The sequence below is a fragment of the Callithrix jacchus genome, chromosome 5 (assembly GCF_049354715.1).
Source record: "Callithrix jacchus isolate 240 chromosome 5, calJac240_pri, whole genome shotgun sequence".
In the NCBI taxonomy this organism is placed as follows: domain Eukaryota; kingdom Metazoa; phylum Chordata; class Mammalia; order Primates; family Cebidae; genus Callithrix; species Callithrix jacchus.
The window spans coordinates 79,467,669-79,481,353 of NC_133506.1; the positions used below are offsets into that span (position 1 = coordinate 79,467,669).

Below are 13,685 nucleotides of genomic sequence, written 5' to 3' on the forward strand. Positions count from 1 at the left end.
ACAGGAGTCAGAAAGTCAGATTTCAAGACTCAGATCAACTATTTTCTAGATATGTGACCGTGGTCAGGTCACTTAATCTCCCAGAATATCTGTTTCTTCACCTGGACATGGAGTAGCGTGAGTGGCCATTTTGAGTATTGATATTACTTCCCAAGTGTTTTGTAAAAAGAAGCTGATACAGTAAGTAATTGGTGCACTGGAATTCTGCATCAGGAATAATAAAAAGTACAGAGAAGTCTCCCAAGACCAGACATAAAACCGGTGAAATCAACGAAGAAACAAGGGTTTCTTTGGTTAACTTAGTGTTCTCCAAACCCCAGTCCACCTGAATGATTTTTGCCATCTGTGTGGATACATCTTTTAAAAGAGCTGATTACTTTTGTAAAATAAATCTGTTTAAAAAAGAAATCCTTTAGGGCTACCATAAATTGGAAAGCAGTGTCCTTGGCTACAAATATCAGGTAAGCATAAAAGTGGACAGATGAAAGCAAAGCCAATGCTATTAAATTTTAGAGCCTGTTGACTGTAGAAGAATGTCATCCTGAAGCTCATCTCACTTAGTTAGTAAAGCAGGGAGTGGGGGCGTTGGGTGGTTTTAAAATTATTCCGATGCAAATCTGAGGCTATCTCTTGAGTGTGCTTGGAGGAATAGGGCAGAATTCGCAGGAAGTATTGATTTGCTATTACTTCTCTGACCTTGTGCCACATGAAATTACATCCCATAATATGAGCATTCAGGTTCTCTCTTCTGGGAGTCATGTAAGATGATTGAGAAAATGTAGATTGCCCCATTGTTTTCAGGAGGTGGACCCCATGCTTCTGGGTGGAGTGACTTCCTTTTCTGAAACCTGGGGCTTAGCTCTGAAGTCTTTTCTTTGCTTCTACAGAGAAAACCCACATTTCCACTACAGAGCCTCTTGTTAGAGGGCTGAATGCTAGTATCAAAGCATGCCATTACCATACATATTTTTGTTTTGTCTTCTTATGAGAAGGAGAGTTACTCCTGGTCACGCTGATGGTCCAGTTTGTCTAGTGTTATGCTTTCAATGGTGCTACCAAGTAGTGTTTAGGTTCTGCAAACATACATGCCATGTGGTGTCATTAGGGACCTCTCACCTGTGATTTAACAAATATTTTTATACCTTCAGCTTATTATCCCCTGTATACTAAAATCTGTAAGGAAATTCTGCCTCCCCTATGTAAATTTCTCTTCTCATAAACTTCAACTTGGACCCTTTACAACTTTTATTGTTTTAGACTAAAAGTCTTTTTGCATTGTGTTCATATAAACTTGATCCTTCTCTTTTATCACATCAGTGATTTTTCATGGCCCACTTTGTGTAGTTGTGAGTTTAGGGTTAGGGAATTGCTTTGGGGTATTGTTGACAATACAGTCCCCTTGAAAACTCAGTTGATTTCCCAAGGCCTCTAGTTACAGATTCTCCATCAGCATGAGTTACAGGCTACAGGATGAAAAGGGAATTTTTAGCAAAGGTGTATTCTTTGTTTCCACTTTACTCTCAGACTGGCCATTTCTAGCCTGAGTCTATCTGTCTTGAAGGACCTTGCTGAAAGCCATAAGACACAACTTCTGCCATTTTCCTAACTCCTCATGCTCAGCCAACAGGATGGCTGCATCCCAAGATGTAGCAGTGAGAGCAAGAACAAATGCTGTGCTATTGAACAGCAGGGATCACCAGCTCCTCTTCTGGAACAGCTGGCTTCTTAATGCCCTCCCATCCCTCATATTTCTCTATAAAGCCAATGGCACAGGTTAGCTTCTCTTCCTTGTAGCATCCTACTTCTGATTGTACCAAAGATTTCTTTCATATTGTTCTGTCCTTGGTGAAATACGCTAGGCAGAACTACGACAGTGAATTCCACATAGAGACGCTCTGCCTTTCAAGACAGGAAGTTGCGTTTTATATATTATCAGCACATCTTGAACAGTAGTTACATGACTGGATCTTTAATTTCCACCACAGTTCTGGTGCATACTGCAAATCCAACTAATTTATCCATTGTTTAATTAGATCCCAATAAGATGTGTGTATTCGTCACTATTGAAGTAAATCTGGCTTGTCTGCCTGAAAAGCCAATGATAGAGACCTCCATATTCTCAGAGAAACTGCTGCTTGTAGGAAGCTTTATGCTGAATTAAAGGTTGTGAATTGAATTGAATGATCCACAAATTTCTTTTTTGTGTGATAGGTTTGGTTTAGCAGTGCTTAAAGAAGAAATCTCATTTTTCTTCAAAGTCAGCCTGACTTTGTTCTGGTCATGTATCTCAAGGTTAACCCTGCTGAGTCCTGGGCACATACACATTCCATTTCTGCTGAACCAGCTGCCTCTAGGTCCTATGGACTGAATTGTATCTCCCCAAAATTTGTATGTTGAAGCCCTAACCCCCAATGTGACTGTGTCTGCAGAGAAGTTCTTTAGGAGAACCTTTTTAAGGTTAAATCAGGTCATACGAATGGGCCCCCGTTTCAGTAGGATTGGTGGCCTTATAGGAAGAAAGAGTTACCTCTGTCTACACACACTTAGAGGAAAGCTGTGTGAGGGCAGAGACAGCGGCCATCGGCAAGTCAGAGATAGAGGTCTCCAGCCTCCAGAACAGTGAGAAAATAAACCTCTGTTTAAGCTACCCAGTCTGTGGAACTTTGTTATGGAAGCCCTGTCATCTTTGGAAGTGAGTGAACTAGTGTAAGACAGGAGGATTTTGGAGTAGAAACTGCACAGCCTATGGAATTAAGAAGTGGAATTTGAGAGGCGGGGCAGTGTGAAGTCTCCTTGGAACTGGCAGGGGAGTCTTTATGGCCCTTAAAACTCATTTCTCATCTTTCACCTCTCCTCATACAGGTGTCTTTTTCTCAGATCCAATTTCTTCAAGGTCACTGGATGTCCAGTGGATTCTTGTCTCCCCATTTTAAGCCCTCTTCCTTTTGCACAATTTCCAAAGTGCTGAAGAGGGACTTCATTTGTCTGGACTTTGCTCATGTACCTGCTTTCATGACCCATCAGTTGGGTCATAGTGAGGAAGGATGGCACAGGCTTGACTTGGATCAGAGGCCCTTACCTGGGCCATTCACTGCCTGGGTCATGCAGAACCTGGCAGTCCCCTTTGGGAGCACACATTAGTGCAGGAGTGGAAGCCAGAACTCAGAAAGTAGGGGATGCCAGCGACAGAGGAAACAGCAAGACTAGACAGACGGAACAGTGAGTGCCCCACTGAATACACTCTCCTGTTTGCTTTTTTTTTCCTTTCTTTTTTTGAGATGGAGTTTCACTCTTCTTGCCCAGGCTGGAGTGCAGTGAGATCACAGAGGTGTGATCTCACCTCACCACAACCTCCGCCTTCCGGATTCAAGCAATTCTCCTGCCCCAGCCTCCTGAGTCACTGGGATTACAGGTGCCCACCACCATGCCCAGCTAATTTTGTATTTTTAGTAGAGACAGGGTTTCTCCATGTTGGTCAGGCTGGTCTTGAACTCTCAACCTCAGGTGATCTGCCTACCTCAGCTTCCCAAAGTGCTGGGATTACAGGCATGAGCCACTGTGCCCAGCAATGTTTGCCTTTTAAAATTCTTCTTCTGGACATTCTGTTGTCCTGAACTGACCTTGCATTTGCCTTCTTTACACAGTCCTGATACCTGAAATTTTAAACCCTTAGTCCTCACCCTTCTCTCTTATCTCTCCCAAGCCTTCATTAAAGCTGTGTCCTGTCTTCATCTCCCCCAGATCACGTAGTCACAGCCCTCTTTCCCCAGAGGAGGATGGTGGAACATCAGCTACGTTAGTGGGAAGAAATGAGCCTTCTGCTCTTCAACTTTCAAAGCTCAGTTTCCTTGGGCTAGTTTCCCTGTTTCGTCTCTGACAGAGCAGTCCACCTCTTGAGTTTATGTGTACAACAGATGTCTGGAAAGACTACCATAGCTTGAAATTCCTAATTCATGTAACTTTTCCCAACATGACTGTACAAAATTTCCCAACATGACTATCTGTACAAAATTCATGTCACCTTTCCCAGCATGAGTATCGGTACAAAACTTGTCTGCTCACATGACAAGAATTTACCTTGATATTTTGCTATTTGTGTTCTGCAAAGAGAACATTTGGACATCTTGTCACTGTTTTAAAATATCCAAATAAACCAGGCACGGTGGCTCACACCTGTAATCCCAGAACTTTGGGAGGCTGAGGAGGATGGATCACCTAAGGTCTGGAGTTCAAGACCAGCCTGGCCAATATGGTGAAACCCCATCTCTACTCAAAATACAAAAATTAGCTGGGCATGATGGTGTGTGCCTGTAATCCCAGCTACTCGGGAGGCTGAGGCAAGAGAATTGCTTGAACCCTGGAGGCAGAGGTTGCCGTGAGCTGAGACCATACCACTGCACTCTAGCCTGGGTGGCAAAGGGAGACTCTGTCTGGGGAAAAAGTATATATATATATATATCTTAGAATAGATTACTAACATATTGTAAATAAAATTTCTTACAAAAAGGGAAAAGGTGTATGTTTTTAAGGTATCGGGATATTGACTACAGGATAAAATTTGGAGAAAAAATTGATGGGATTAAAAGAAAAGAAAGAACTTGGGAAAATATCTCCATTTTAATATACATATATTTAGTATAATTATGTTTTAAAAAAAGTTTAATCCTGATTTACAAAGCCACTAAAATCTACTTAGTGTTTGTAGTCACTTTATATATATTTTTAACACTTACATATTGGTTAGTTATTTTTTCTTTAGGTCGCATGAGTCAGATGGTGGTTGTAACTTAATTCCATAATCTACTATTGTATTATAATCATTGTCTGAGACATAAATTATAGCCACGGCGTCTCATATTTTATTTTCCAAAACTTTATAACACTTTAATACTTTATTTGAAGTGATTCAACTAGGAGAATATTAATGAAATATATCACATATAGGGTAAACCTTTATAAGAAAAAATTGCCCAGGAATTCTTACTGATCTTGATCTGTGAATTTTTTTCAACTTAGATTTTGAAACATCTTTCAGTAGAATATTTCCTTTCTAGTTTGCCCTGAATTCTTATCTTGCAATCAAGAATCTTTCAGAGAATATGTGTTCATCTCTAGAGCTTCAAGTCAGCTTGATGTCTCAAAACCTTTTTAAAGTCATTTTCCTGTGATTGCATTCTTTAAGTGACAGAGAATCCTCATTTTTATTTGTTTTTGCTAACAGCAAAGAGACTTATAATTTCCCTTTCTTACATTATAGAGCCTTGCATTCTTCGGTTTTTCCTGCAGATAGCAAAGGAGAAAAGAATAGTGGAGTAGAGAAAATATTAAATGATTGGATTCTCGACTCTTGACATGAGAATGGCATTCCACTTTCTTCCCCCACGTCAGAGGCTGCAGCCTGATGGTCTGAGATCAGATAGAGCCCTCAGAGCTGTCTTGTTTTGTCTGTACGCAATTGGCCTGCATGGTTTTTAAAAGAAGTTATTTGCTGCCACATTTCATTGGGAGAGTTCACATGATAATTTCCACCTTCTCTAGTCAGTTGAAACATCTGGCAACATGCAGCCCAGCTTCCTGCCCACCTCAGCCCCATCAGCTGGAGCTTAAGAACAGCTACCCTCTCTTAGGCAAGGTAGCACCCCTTCTACTAAGTTCCCAACTCCTCCCTGTCCCTTCTGACTTCTCAAGGCGGAAGCCAGCCTTGGCTACTGTTTATCCTCCTGATTACAGAATTGTTTTCCTTAGAGCCGAGAATTAGTTTCCTATCTCATGTTTCTATTACAAGTAGGAAATAGAGGATCATGCAGACTAGTTAAGATATTGGCCCATTTGATTGATTGATTGATTTTTTAACTTGCTGACCTCTGTACCTAGTGAGTTTACGTCTCAGGAGAGGAACCCACTGCTGAGACCTAGTTCAGATACTACTATCTAGCATAATTGGAACTGTCTTTCAGGTCCTACTTTTGGTAATTCTCTGCCAATAACACAGCAGCCAGAAGTATTTGTACTTCCCCCTAACATTTTCTGAGAAGCTTCCTCAGAGGGCCGCATTTTTAAGAAAGCACTCATGAGGAATCTAAATCTTGCTATAAAAATGGTTTTGGGCTTACCAGTGGAGATTTTTGCTACCGGGTTTCCTTTTAATCTTACCTACTCTTTTTAATCTTTATTGTCTGCTCACTTAGCATACATTACTGGCCAGGGAGGTGAAGATTTCCAAACTGAAATTCCCACAGGATAGGCAGGGAACTTAAACCAGTGATAGAGACTGTGCTTAAAAGGCAGTGATAGTTATTTTGAAATACATAATATGCTGTATATTACTATAAACACCCTGATTAAACTTCAAATGTCTCACCACAGAAAATCATGAGTATGTGAGGTGATGGATATGTTAACTAGCTTGATTTAATCATTCCATACTGTGTGTGTGTGTGTGTGTGTGTGTGTGTGTACACACATCTCTCAAAACATCACATTGCATCCATAAATGTATATAATTATGATTTGTCCATGGAAAAAATAACATTAATTGGCTGGGCGCAGTGGCTCACGCCTGTAATCCCAGCACTTTGGGAGGCCAAGGCAGGTGGATCACGATATCAGGAATTTGAGACCAGTCTGGCCAATATGGTGAAACCCCATTTCTACTAAAAATACAAAAATTAGCCAGGCATGGTGGCGTGCATCTATAGTCTCAGCTACTGGGGAGGCTGAGGCAGGAGAATCGCTTGAACCCGGGAGGCAGAGTTTGCAGTGAGCCAAGATCATACCACTGCACTCCAGCCTGAGTGATAGAATGAGACTCCATCTCAAAAAAAATAAAATCATTAATTTTGTTGAAAAGACAGCAATAGTGATTGTCATTTGGCTTTAGTGTTTGGAAGACCATAGAGAAAATGGTGACAAACTGGGGGAAGCTTGTCCTATCTGAAGGGGCAGCTGATTTTCAGCTTCAGTCAGCAGTTGACGCATGGAAATGTGGGCCCACTGTCTCCTTGCCTAGTACCTGGTACCTTTTCATGACCTCCGTTTTCAGGTGAGGGTATGTAGCTCCTGGGTAATGTTTGTAACCAGGTGTTTTCTCAGGGTTCCCATGGGATCCCCAGGGCTCTACCTGTCTCACATCTCTTTTTCTCCTGTTTTCCATCAGGTGGCAGCAGACTTCCAAGTCTTCAGGTTTGTCCAGCAGCTTACAGCCTGCGGGTGCCAAGGCTGATGCCCTCAGGGAAGAAATGGAAGAGGCTGCCAACAGAGTGGAGATTTGCAGGGTACCTGCCCTCTTTGCTCCTCTCTACTGGGACAGGCTGGGGAGCCCTCAGGGATTTCCTTTTTGTTCACTGGAGTTCTCTTAACACTCTGTCAGTGAGCCTCTAGTTGAACTGAATGTCCCCAAGCCCACCAGCTAGCATCTCCAAGGAGGCCAGGATGAACCCAAGGAGTTGGGGCTTTGATGTTGACCTAGACAGGGAGGCAGCATTCAATTCTTATTGAACAGGTTTTGGGGAAACAGGTAGTGTTTGGTTACATGAATAAGTCTTTTAGTGATGATTTCTGAGATCATCTTGAGTAGCTTGTAATAATAATTCAATTATTATTGAATTATCATTGGCGGTCTTGCATGTGAGGCAAAGAGAAATGACCTTTATTTCTGTGTGAAGCTTTTGTACATCATCTGAGTTCCAAAGTATAAATTCTAGGTGACACAGGACAGTTGAGAATTTGACCATAGATGAGCCTTGACTCTGTTGATACTTAATTATTTCCATTCTTCGTTTCCTTTTGGCATTTCCTGAGTCACTTGATTCATCCTATGCCTTCTGGAAGACACTTATCTATGAAGTTGAAATACCAGCCATGAAGATAGTTACAGAAAAGAAAACTTCCCACTTGTTAAGAGACAGGACATCATTCTGAAACCCGCGACTCTGTACTCACATAACAATGTCCTCTGTTATACTCATTCAAATGTTTCCCATCCCCTTTGCTTGCAAACATTTTATAGGACTTAGTTAGCATTTTATAGACCATTGGTGATGCTCTGTGTATATGTACACTTCTTTACCTGCATATGTGTCAGCTTGGGTTTCTAAGGAAACCAAAACTCTAGATCCTAGGAACCAAAATATCACATTTCTGTAAGTATTCTGGGCCTTAAGTATTCTGTAAGTATTCTCCTTAATCATATCCAGTATTTAAGGAGAATAACCAGTTTGCGTGTGGACATCTCTGTTCTTCATGGCTCTGTCTAGTCTTAGCTTGTCCATTGGCTTTTTCTCCTATAGCCACCTTGTGGAAGTGGCTTTGTTGACCTTGCATTCAGGTGGCGTTCAGAATCAGATAGAATTTCTCTCTGGAATTAGAAACGTTGGAAGATTTTTAAAGAATGCATTATCTCCCAGCCTACCGTACTATGGAACCAAGCAAAGTGAGACCAATACTTCACATGCAAGATTTTTTGTGAGTACAGCTTATTTGTCATTTGAACTCCTGCATAAATGGCAAATATCTGGCGTATGTGGTATTCCTGAAGTATAATTCTTCTCTCCTTCCAATTTCATTTTTACTGTGTATCTTTTTTTTATTCTTTTCTTTCTCTCTCTCTCTTTTTTTTTTTTGAGGCAGAGTGTTATTCTCATTGCCCAGGTTGGAGTGCAATAGTGCAGTCTCAGCTCACTGCAACTTTTGCCTCCCAGGTTCAAACAATTCTCCTGCCTCAGCCTCCCAAGGAGCTGGGATTATAGGTGTGCACCACCATGTCCGGGTAATTATTTTGTATTTTTAGTGGAGACGGGGTTTTATCATATTGGCCAGGCTGGTCCCAAACTCCTGACCTCAGGTGATCTACCCAACTCAGCCTCCCAAAGTGCTGGGAATCTAGGTGTGAGCCACCGTGCCCAGCCTACTGTGTATTCTTTATCTACCATGGTTCTGTGTTCCTCAGTTAAGAATTCTTTTTTCTTTTAATTTCTTTTTCAGTAGACAAGAGAGGGTGATGGTAAGCAGGGATGCTGGATATGAATATTCAAATAGATCAGAATAAAAGTTCGGTAGCTTTATCCATTCCTGTCTAGCTTCTTACATTTGCTATTATGCCAACAATATATTCATGTTCTCTTCAAAGATTAGTAGTACATGTTCAGCATAATCAGCTAAAAAATACAAAAATATATAAAGAGAAATACCAATATTCTCCCTGTTCCTGTTCAGCAACCTTTCTGCTTCCAAATCAAGGTGGAAATTTTTCCACCAATATTTATTAAAACTTAGTTACAGGGCTGGGCACAGTGGCTAATGCCTGTAATCCCAGCACTTTGGGAAGCTGCGATGGGTGGATCACTTGAGGTCAGGAGACCAGCCCGCCCAACATGGTGAAACCCCACCTCTACTAAAAATACAAAAAAAATTAGCTGGGTGTGGTGACAGACACCTGTAATCCCAGCTTCTGGGGAGACTGAGGCAGGAGAATTGCTTGAACCCAGGAGGTGGAGGTTGCAGTCATCTGAGATTGTGCCACTGCATTCCAGTCTTGATGACAGAGCAAGACTGTTTAAAAAAAAAAAGACTTAGTTTTGACAATGCAGTTTGTTAGGTGCCAAGCAGCCGTAACAGTTATAACGATAAGGAAGCCAGTGCTAGATGGAACCTGTTATACCGTACTCCAAACTTTTCTTCATAATTATACACAGTCATATATAGCATTTTTCTAGTTATTTATATGTTTGTTGGTTTGTTTGTTTTATTTTGTTTTGAGACGGAGTCTCATTCTGTCACCCTGGCTGGAGTACAGTGGTGCAACCTTTGCTCACTGCAACCTCTGCCTCCTGAGTAGCTGGGATTACAGGTGCACGCCACCACTCCTGGCTAATTTTTGTATTTTTAGTAGAGACCGGGTTTCACCCTGTTGGCCAGGCTGGTCACAAACTCCTGACCTCAGGTGATGGCGCCTGCCTGAGCCTCCCAAAGTACTGGGATTACAGGTATGAGCTACCGTGCCCAGCCTATATGTTTGTTTTTAATAAAAAAGTCATTGTTTATATCAATCTACCATTTACTTTTCTTAGTAAGACCATATCCTGAACATCTCTCTTAACACCACATCCTGAACGTCTCTCTAGGTTAGTAGCTATAGTTCTAACTTAAGTCTTTTTTATAAATTGCATAATATTCCATAGTAGGAATACATATATACACATACACTCACATATCATGATTTATTTAGCCATTTTCTTATTGATGGATGTTCAAACTGGTGTGTTTCTGTTTTATTTTTTTTGCCTTCCCAAAAATGATACAATAAATATATACTATATATATATATATATATATATATATATATATATATATATATGTAAAGATCTCCTTATGCCCTGGTAATTTTTTTTCTATAGGATAGATTCCAATAAGTGACATTTTTAGGTCAGAGTCTATGCATACATTTAAAAAAAAATTTCATAGCTATTGACAGTTTACTTCTCTGAAAGGAAATTGCATTTTACATTTTCACCAGCAACATGTAAAATTGCACATTTTTCTTCATCTTGTAATATATGTTTCTCCTGTTTTCAGTTTTTGCCAATCTGGTGAGGGAAGAAAAACTACCTCCCCACTATTATAATCCGAATATAAGTGGTGATGAGTATATCGTCCTGTATTTATTGGACATTCTTCATGTATTTATACCCATTTATAGTTTGGTGCATTGCCTATTTGCATTGGCAACTGGACCAGTATTTCTATTGTTTTTCTAAAATATCAATTTATAAAAATTCTCTATATAGCAGCACTTTTAAACTTTTTTTCTCCCTGCTGTGCTGCAGATACCTTTTCCAGTCTGCCATTTGTCTTTTGACTTTTTGTTGACATCTGCCATTAAAAATTTAATCATGTATTTTCTTCGCAAGAGAAAAGATCCTGGGTAACCCTTTGGCCATCTTCTATGCAAAAGTTAGAGGATTTTTGTCTTTAATTTTATGTTTTTAATTCATTTTATACATGTATTTTATATACTTTAATACATCTGAAATTTATTTTTTGTTTATGACGTGAGGTAGGGTTTTTTTTTTTTTCAGTTATGCCAGCACCATTTGTTAAATAAGCCACCTCCCCCTGAAGTGAAATTTCACTATCTAATTACCCAAATTTATTTCTGGATTCTGTGTTCCATTAATCTGTTTGCCTACTCCTGAGACAGTAGTATACAATTTTTATTCTAATAATTTCGTATCAAATATAATCTTTGGTAAGGTAACCCTCACTCTGTTTTTATAGTTATCTTGGCTAGTCTTTTACATCTGTTTTATTATATGAACTTTGAAATGATCAAACCCAATTCATGAAACCTACATTGTGCTGTAGGGAGTCTCATTTGTGTGCTTAGCAGATCTCCTTGAGAGTGTTCAGTGCTGGTTTTGTTAAAGTTCTTTTCTGTTTATTCTTTTATGTTTACTTTGTTGGTTGCCAACTGTTTTAAATATCTGCTTTGGTCTTCCTACCTCCCCTTGCTGGGTTTCCTTGAATGGGCTGTTTCCCCTGATCTCTTCATGGTTTTGTATTTCATCAGCAGGCAAGTGTTTAGTATCTCCTATATTGTGGTGAACCAGCCAAGTGCAAGTTTGTAGGCTGAGAGTTGTCGAAGTAGCAATCTGATTCCTCTTTTCTAAGGACCAACCAGAGCTCCGCAGATCCTTGGGACCCAGAGAGATTTAGCCTACCAGGAAAACCACGTCAAGGTGGGTTTCATAAGACAAAACCCACTGAGACCTCAGGCAAGCTTGCAGGTGCAGCACTGCCTGCCTGTGTTCTTTCAGGAGCCTATCCAACCCCTGCCTTCCCTCCCTATTTCAAGACGAGACAAGCCCAACTCTTCACAAGGGGTACCTGCTTTCTCTTTTCTTCCCAAAACTCTCTATAAAAGACCCTGGAATCAGTACATCCAAGGAAGTGTAAGTAGTTGGTACTTTTTCATTAAGAGGAGAGAAAGTGAAGAAGGACCTGTGAACAACGATGTAACAGTAGAGAAGACAGTGACTAGAAACCTAATGCACTTGGTGACAGCAGTATCAGCTTTGTTTTGCTTTGTACGGGAGACTGGCCACAGTCTTAGTATTTTCACTGTAAGGTGACACTTTCCATCATCATTTTTCCTGCTTTTATCTCCCCATATCTCATCACATAAATTCTTAATCCTTGCTTCACCCACATCTCTGTTTTTCTCATTTAGCCTTGTCCTCTCTCTCTTTTGTCTCTCTTCTTTTCCATTTTATTCTTCTTCAATGTATAATCTTTGCTTTTTGAAAATCATACTTGAATCTGAGAAAGACAACAACAGCAAGACAGATGTCTAGCTCATTTTGTCCCCCTCATAATCTGAAGAGCACATATATATTGTTAGACTAAAAGACAACATTGACCTGAATCTACGGCTCCTTCTTACAAAATTAGTGCCATGTCATGGGACGTAAAATAGATCCTGGAAGAATCCATGACTACTCTCTAATTTGGAAGGCTGTGGAATTGTTGAGAAGCACTTAACATTACTTGGAATCCCTTCTGCCAAAAATATCCAGCCCAGCAGGGCCATGAGCAAGCATGGCCACAATCAGTGGGAAGCCAGCTGGTGGCGGAGCTTCCACTGGTGTGAATTTTTCTGAAACATGGCTGGGACCTTCCTTGGCATGTCAGGCAGTTGTACCATGAAAAGACTGGTCACAGCCAGATCATTTACCTAACATGGAGGACAGAAGATATCATGTACAGAGATGTTCCCTGGTCTGTTAGCTTCAACAAATTCAAATGATTTTTATTATTTTAAGTCAACCTTGGCTGGCATAACAAAATATATTATGATTTTTAAAGTTGACTGCAGGCATCCTCTATGGCAGCAGCCCCACAGCTTCTCAGTCACTAGGTTTATATCAGACAGAATTTAGGTTCTAAGAAGATTCTATCACAATGGGCAGGAGGGGCAGGAAAGAGATGCTTACCATTTTAAAGTCAAAAAATACCCCTGAATAGATTGTTTTTCTATGTTAGAAGATAATAAAGTTCTCAAAAATAGAACACTTTTAGAAAATATTTACTTATGATAACAGTAAATTTCAGACAACATGTCTTGGTGCCTCAAATACAATTAAAAGGCATATGGGCCGAGTGCGGTGGCTCATGCCTGTAATCCCAGCACTTTGGGAGGCTGAGGTGGGTGGATCACTTGAGGTTAGGAGTTTGAGATCAGCCTGGCCAACATGGTGAAACACCATCTTTACTAAAAATACAATTTAGCCGGGTATGGTGGCTCACGCCTATAATCTCAGCTACCTGAGAGACCAAGGAAGGAGAATCACGTGAACCTGGGAGAGACGTTTCAGCGAGCTGACATTGCAACATTGCACTCCAGCCAGCATGACAGAGTGAGACTCTGTCTCAAAAAATGAAAATCAAGGGAATATGGATTTTAGGCAGCAATAAATAAAGTTGAGATAAAAGTGTCAAGTAAAGTGGAAAGGGAACTGAATGAGATTAAGAAATGTTATATATATATATAAAAATATATATATATATATATATATTTTTTTTTTTTTTTTGAGACCGAGTTTCGCTGTTGTTACCCAGATTGGAGTGCAATGGCATGATCTCTGCTCACCGCAATCTCCGCCTCCTGGGTTCAAGCAATTCTCCTGCCT

General features: G+C 40.3%; 1 protein-coding gene across 17 annotated transcripts in view; it reads left to right on the forward strand.

The window, feature by feature from the left end:
• ARHGAP44 (Rho GTPase activating protein 44) overlaps positions 1-13,685 on the forward strand; it is a 203,310-nt gene that overhangs the window by 132,441 nt on the left and 57,184 nt on the right. For 15 of the 17 annotated variants that reach the window (XM_078373068.1, XM_002747896.6, XM_078373069.1 and 12 more), the window contains one exon: positions 7,157-7,274. The exons of the other annotated variants lie outside the window; for them this stretch is intronic. In XM_078373068.1, the coding sequence (XP_078229194.1) occupies positions 7,157-7,274 (118 nt within the window). The remainder of the gene's footprint in view (positions 1-7,156; positions 7,275-13,685) is intronic. 17 annotated transcript variants of the gene reach the window in all.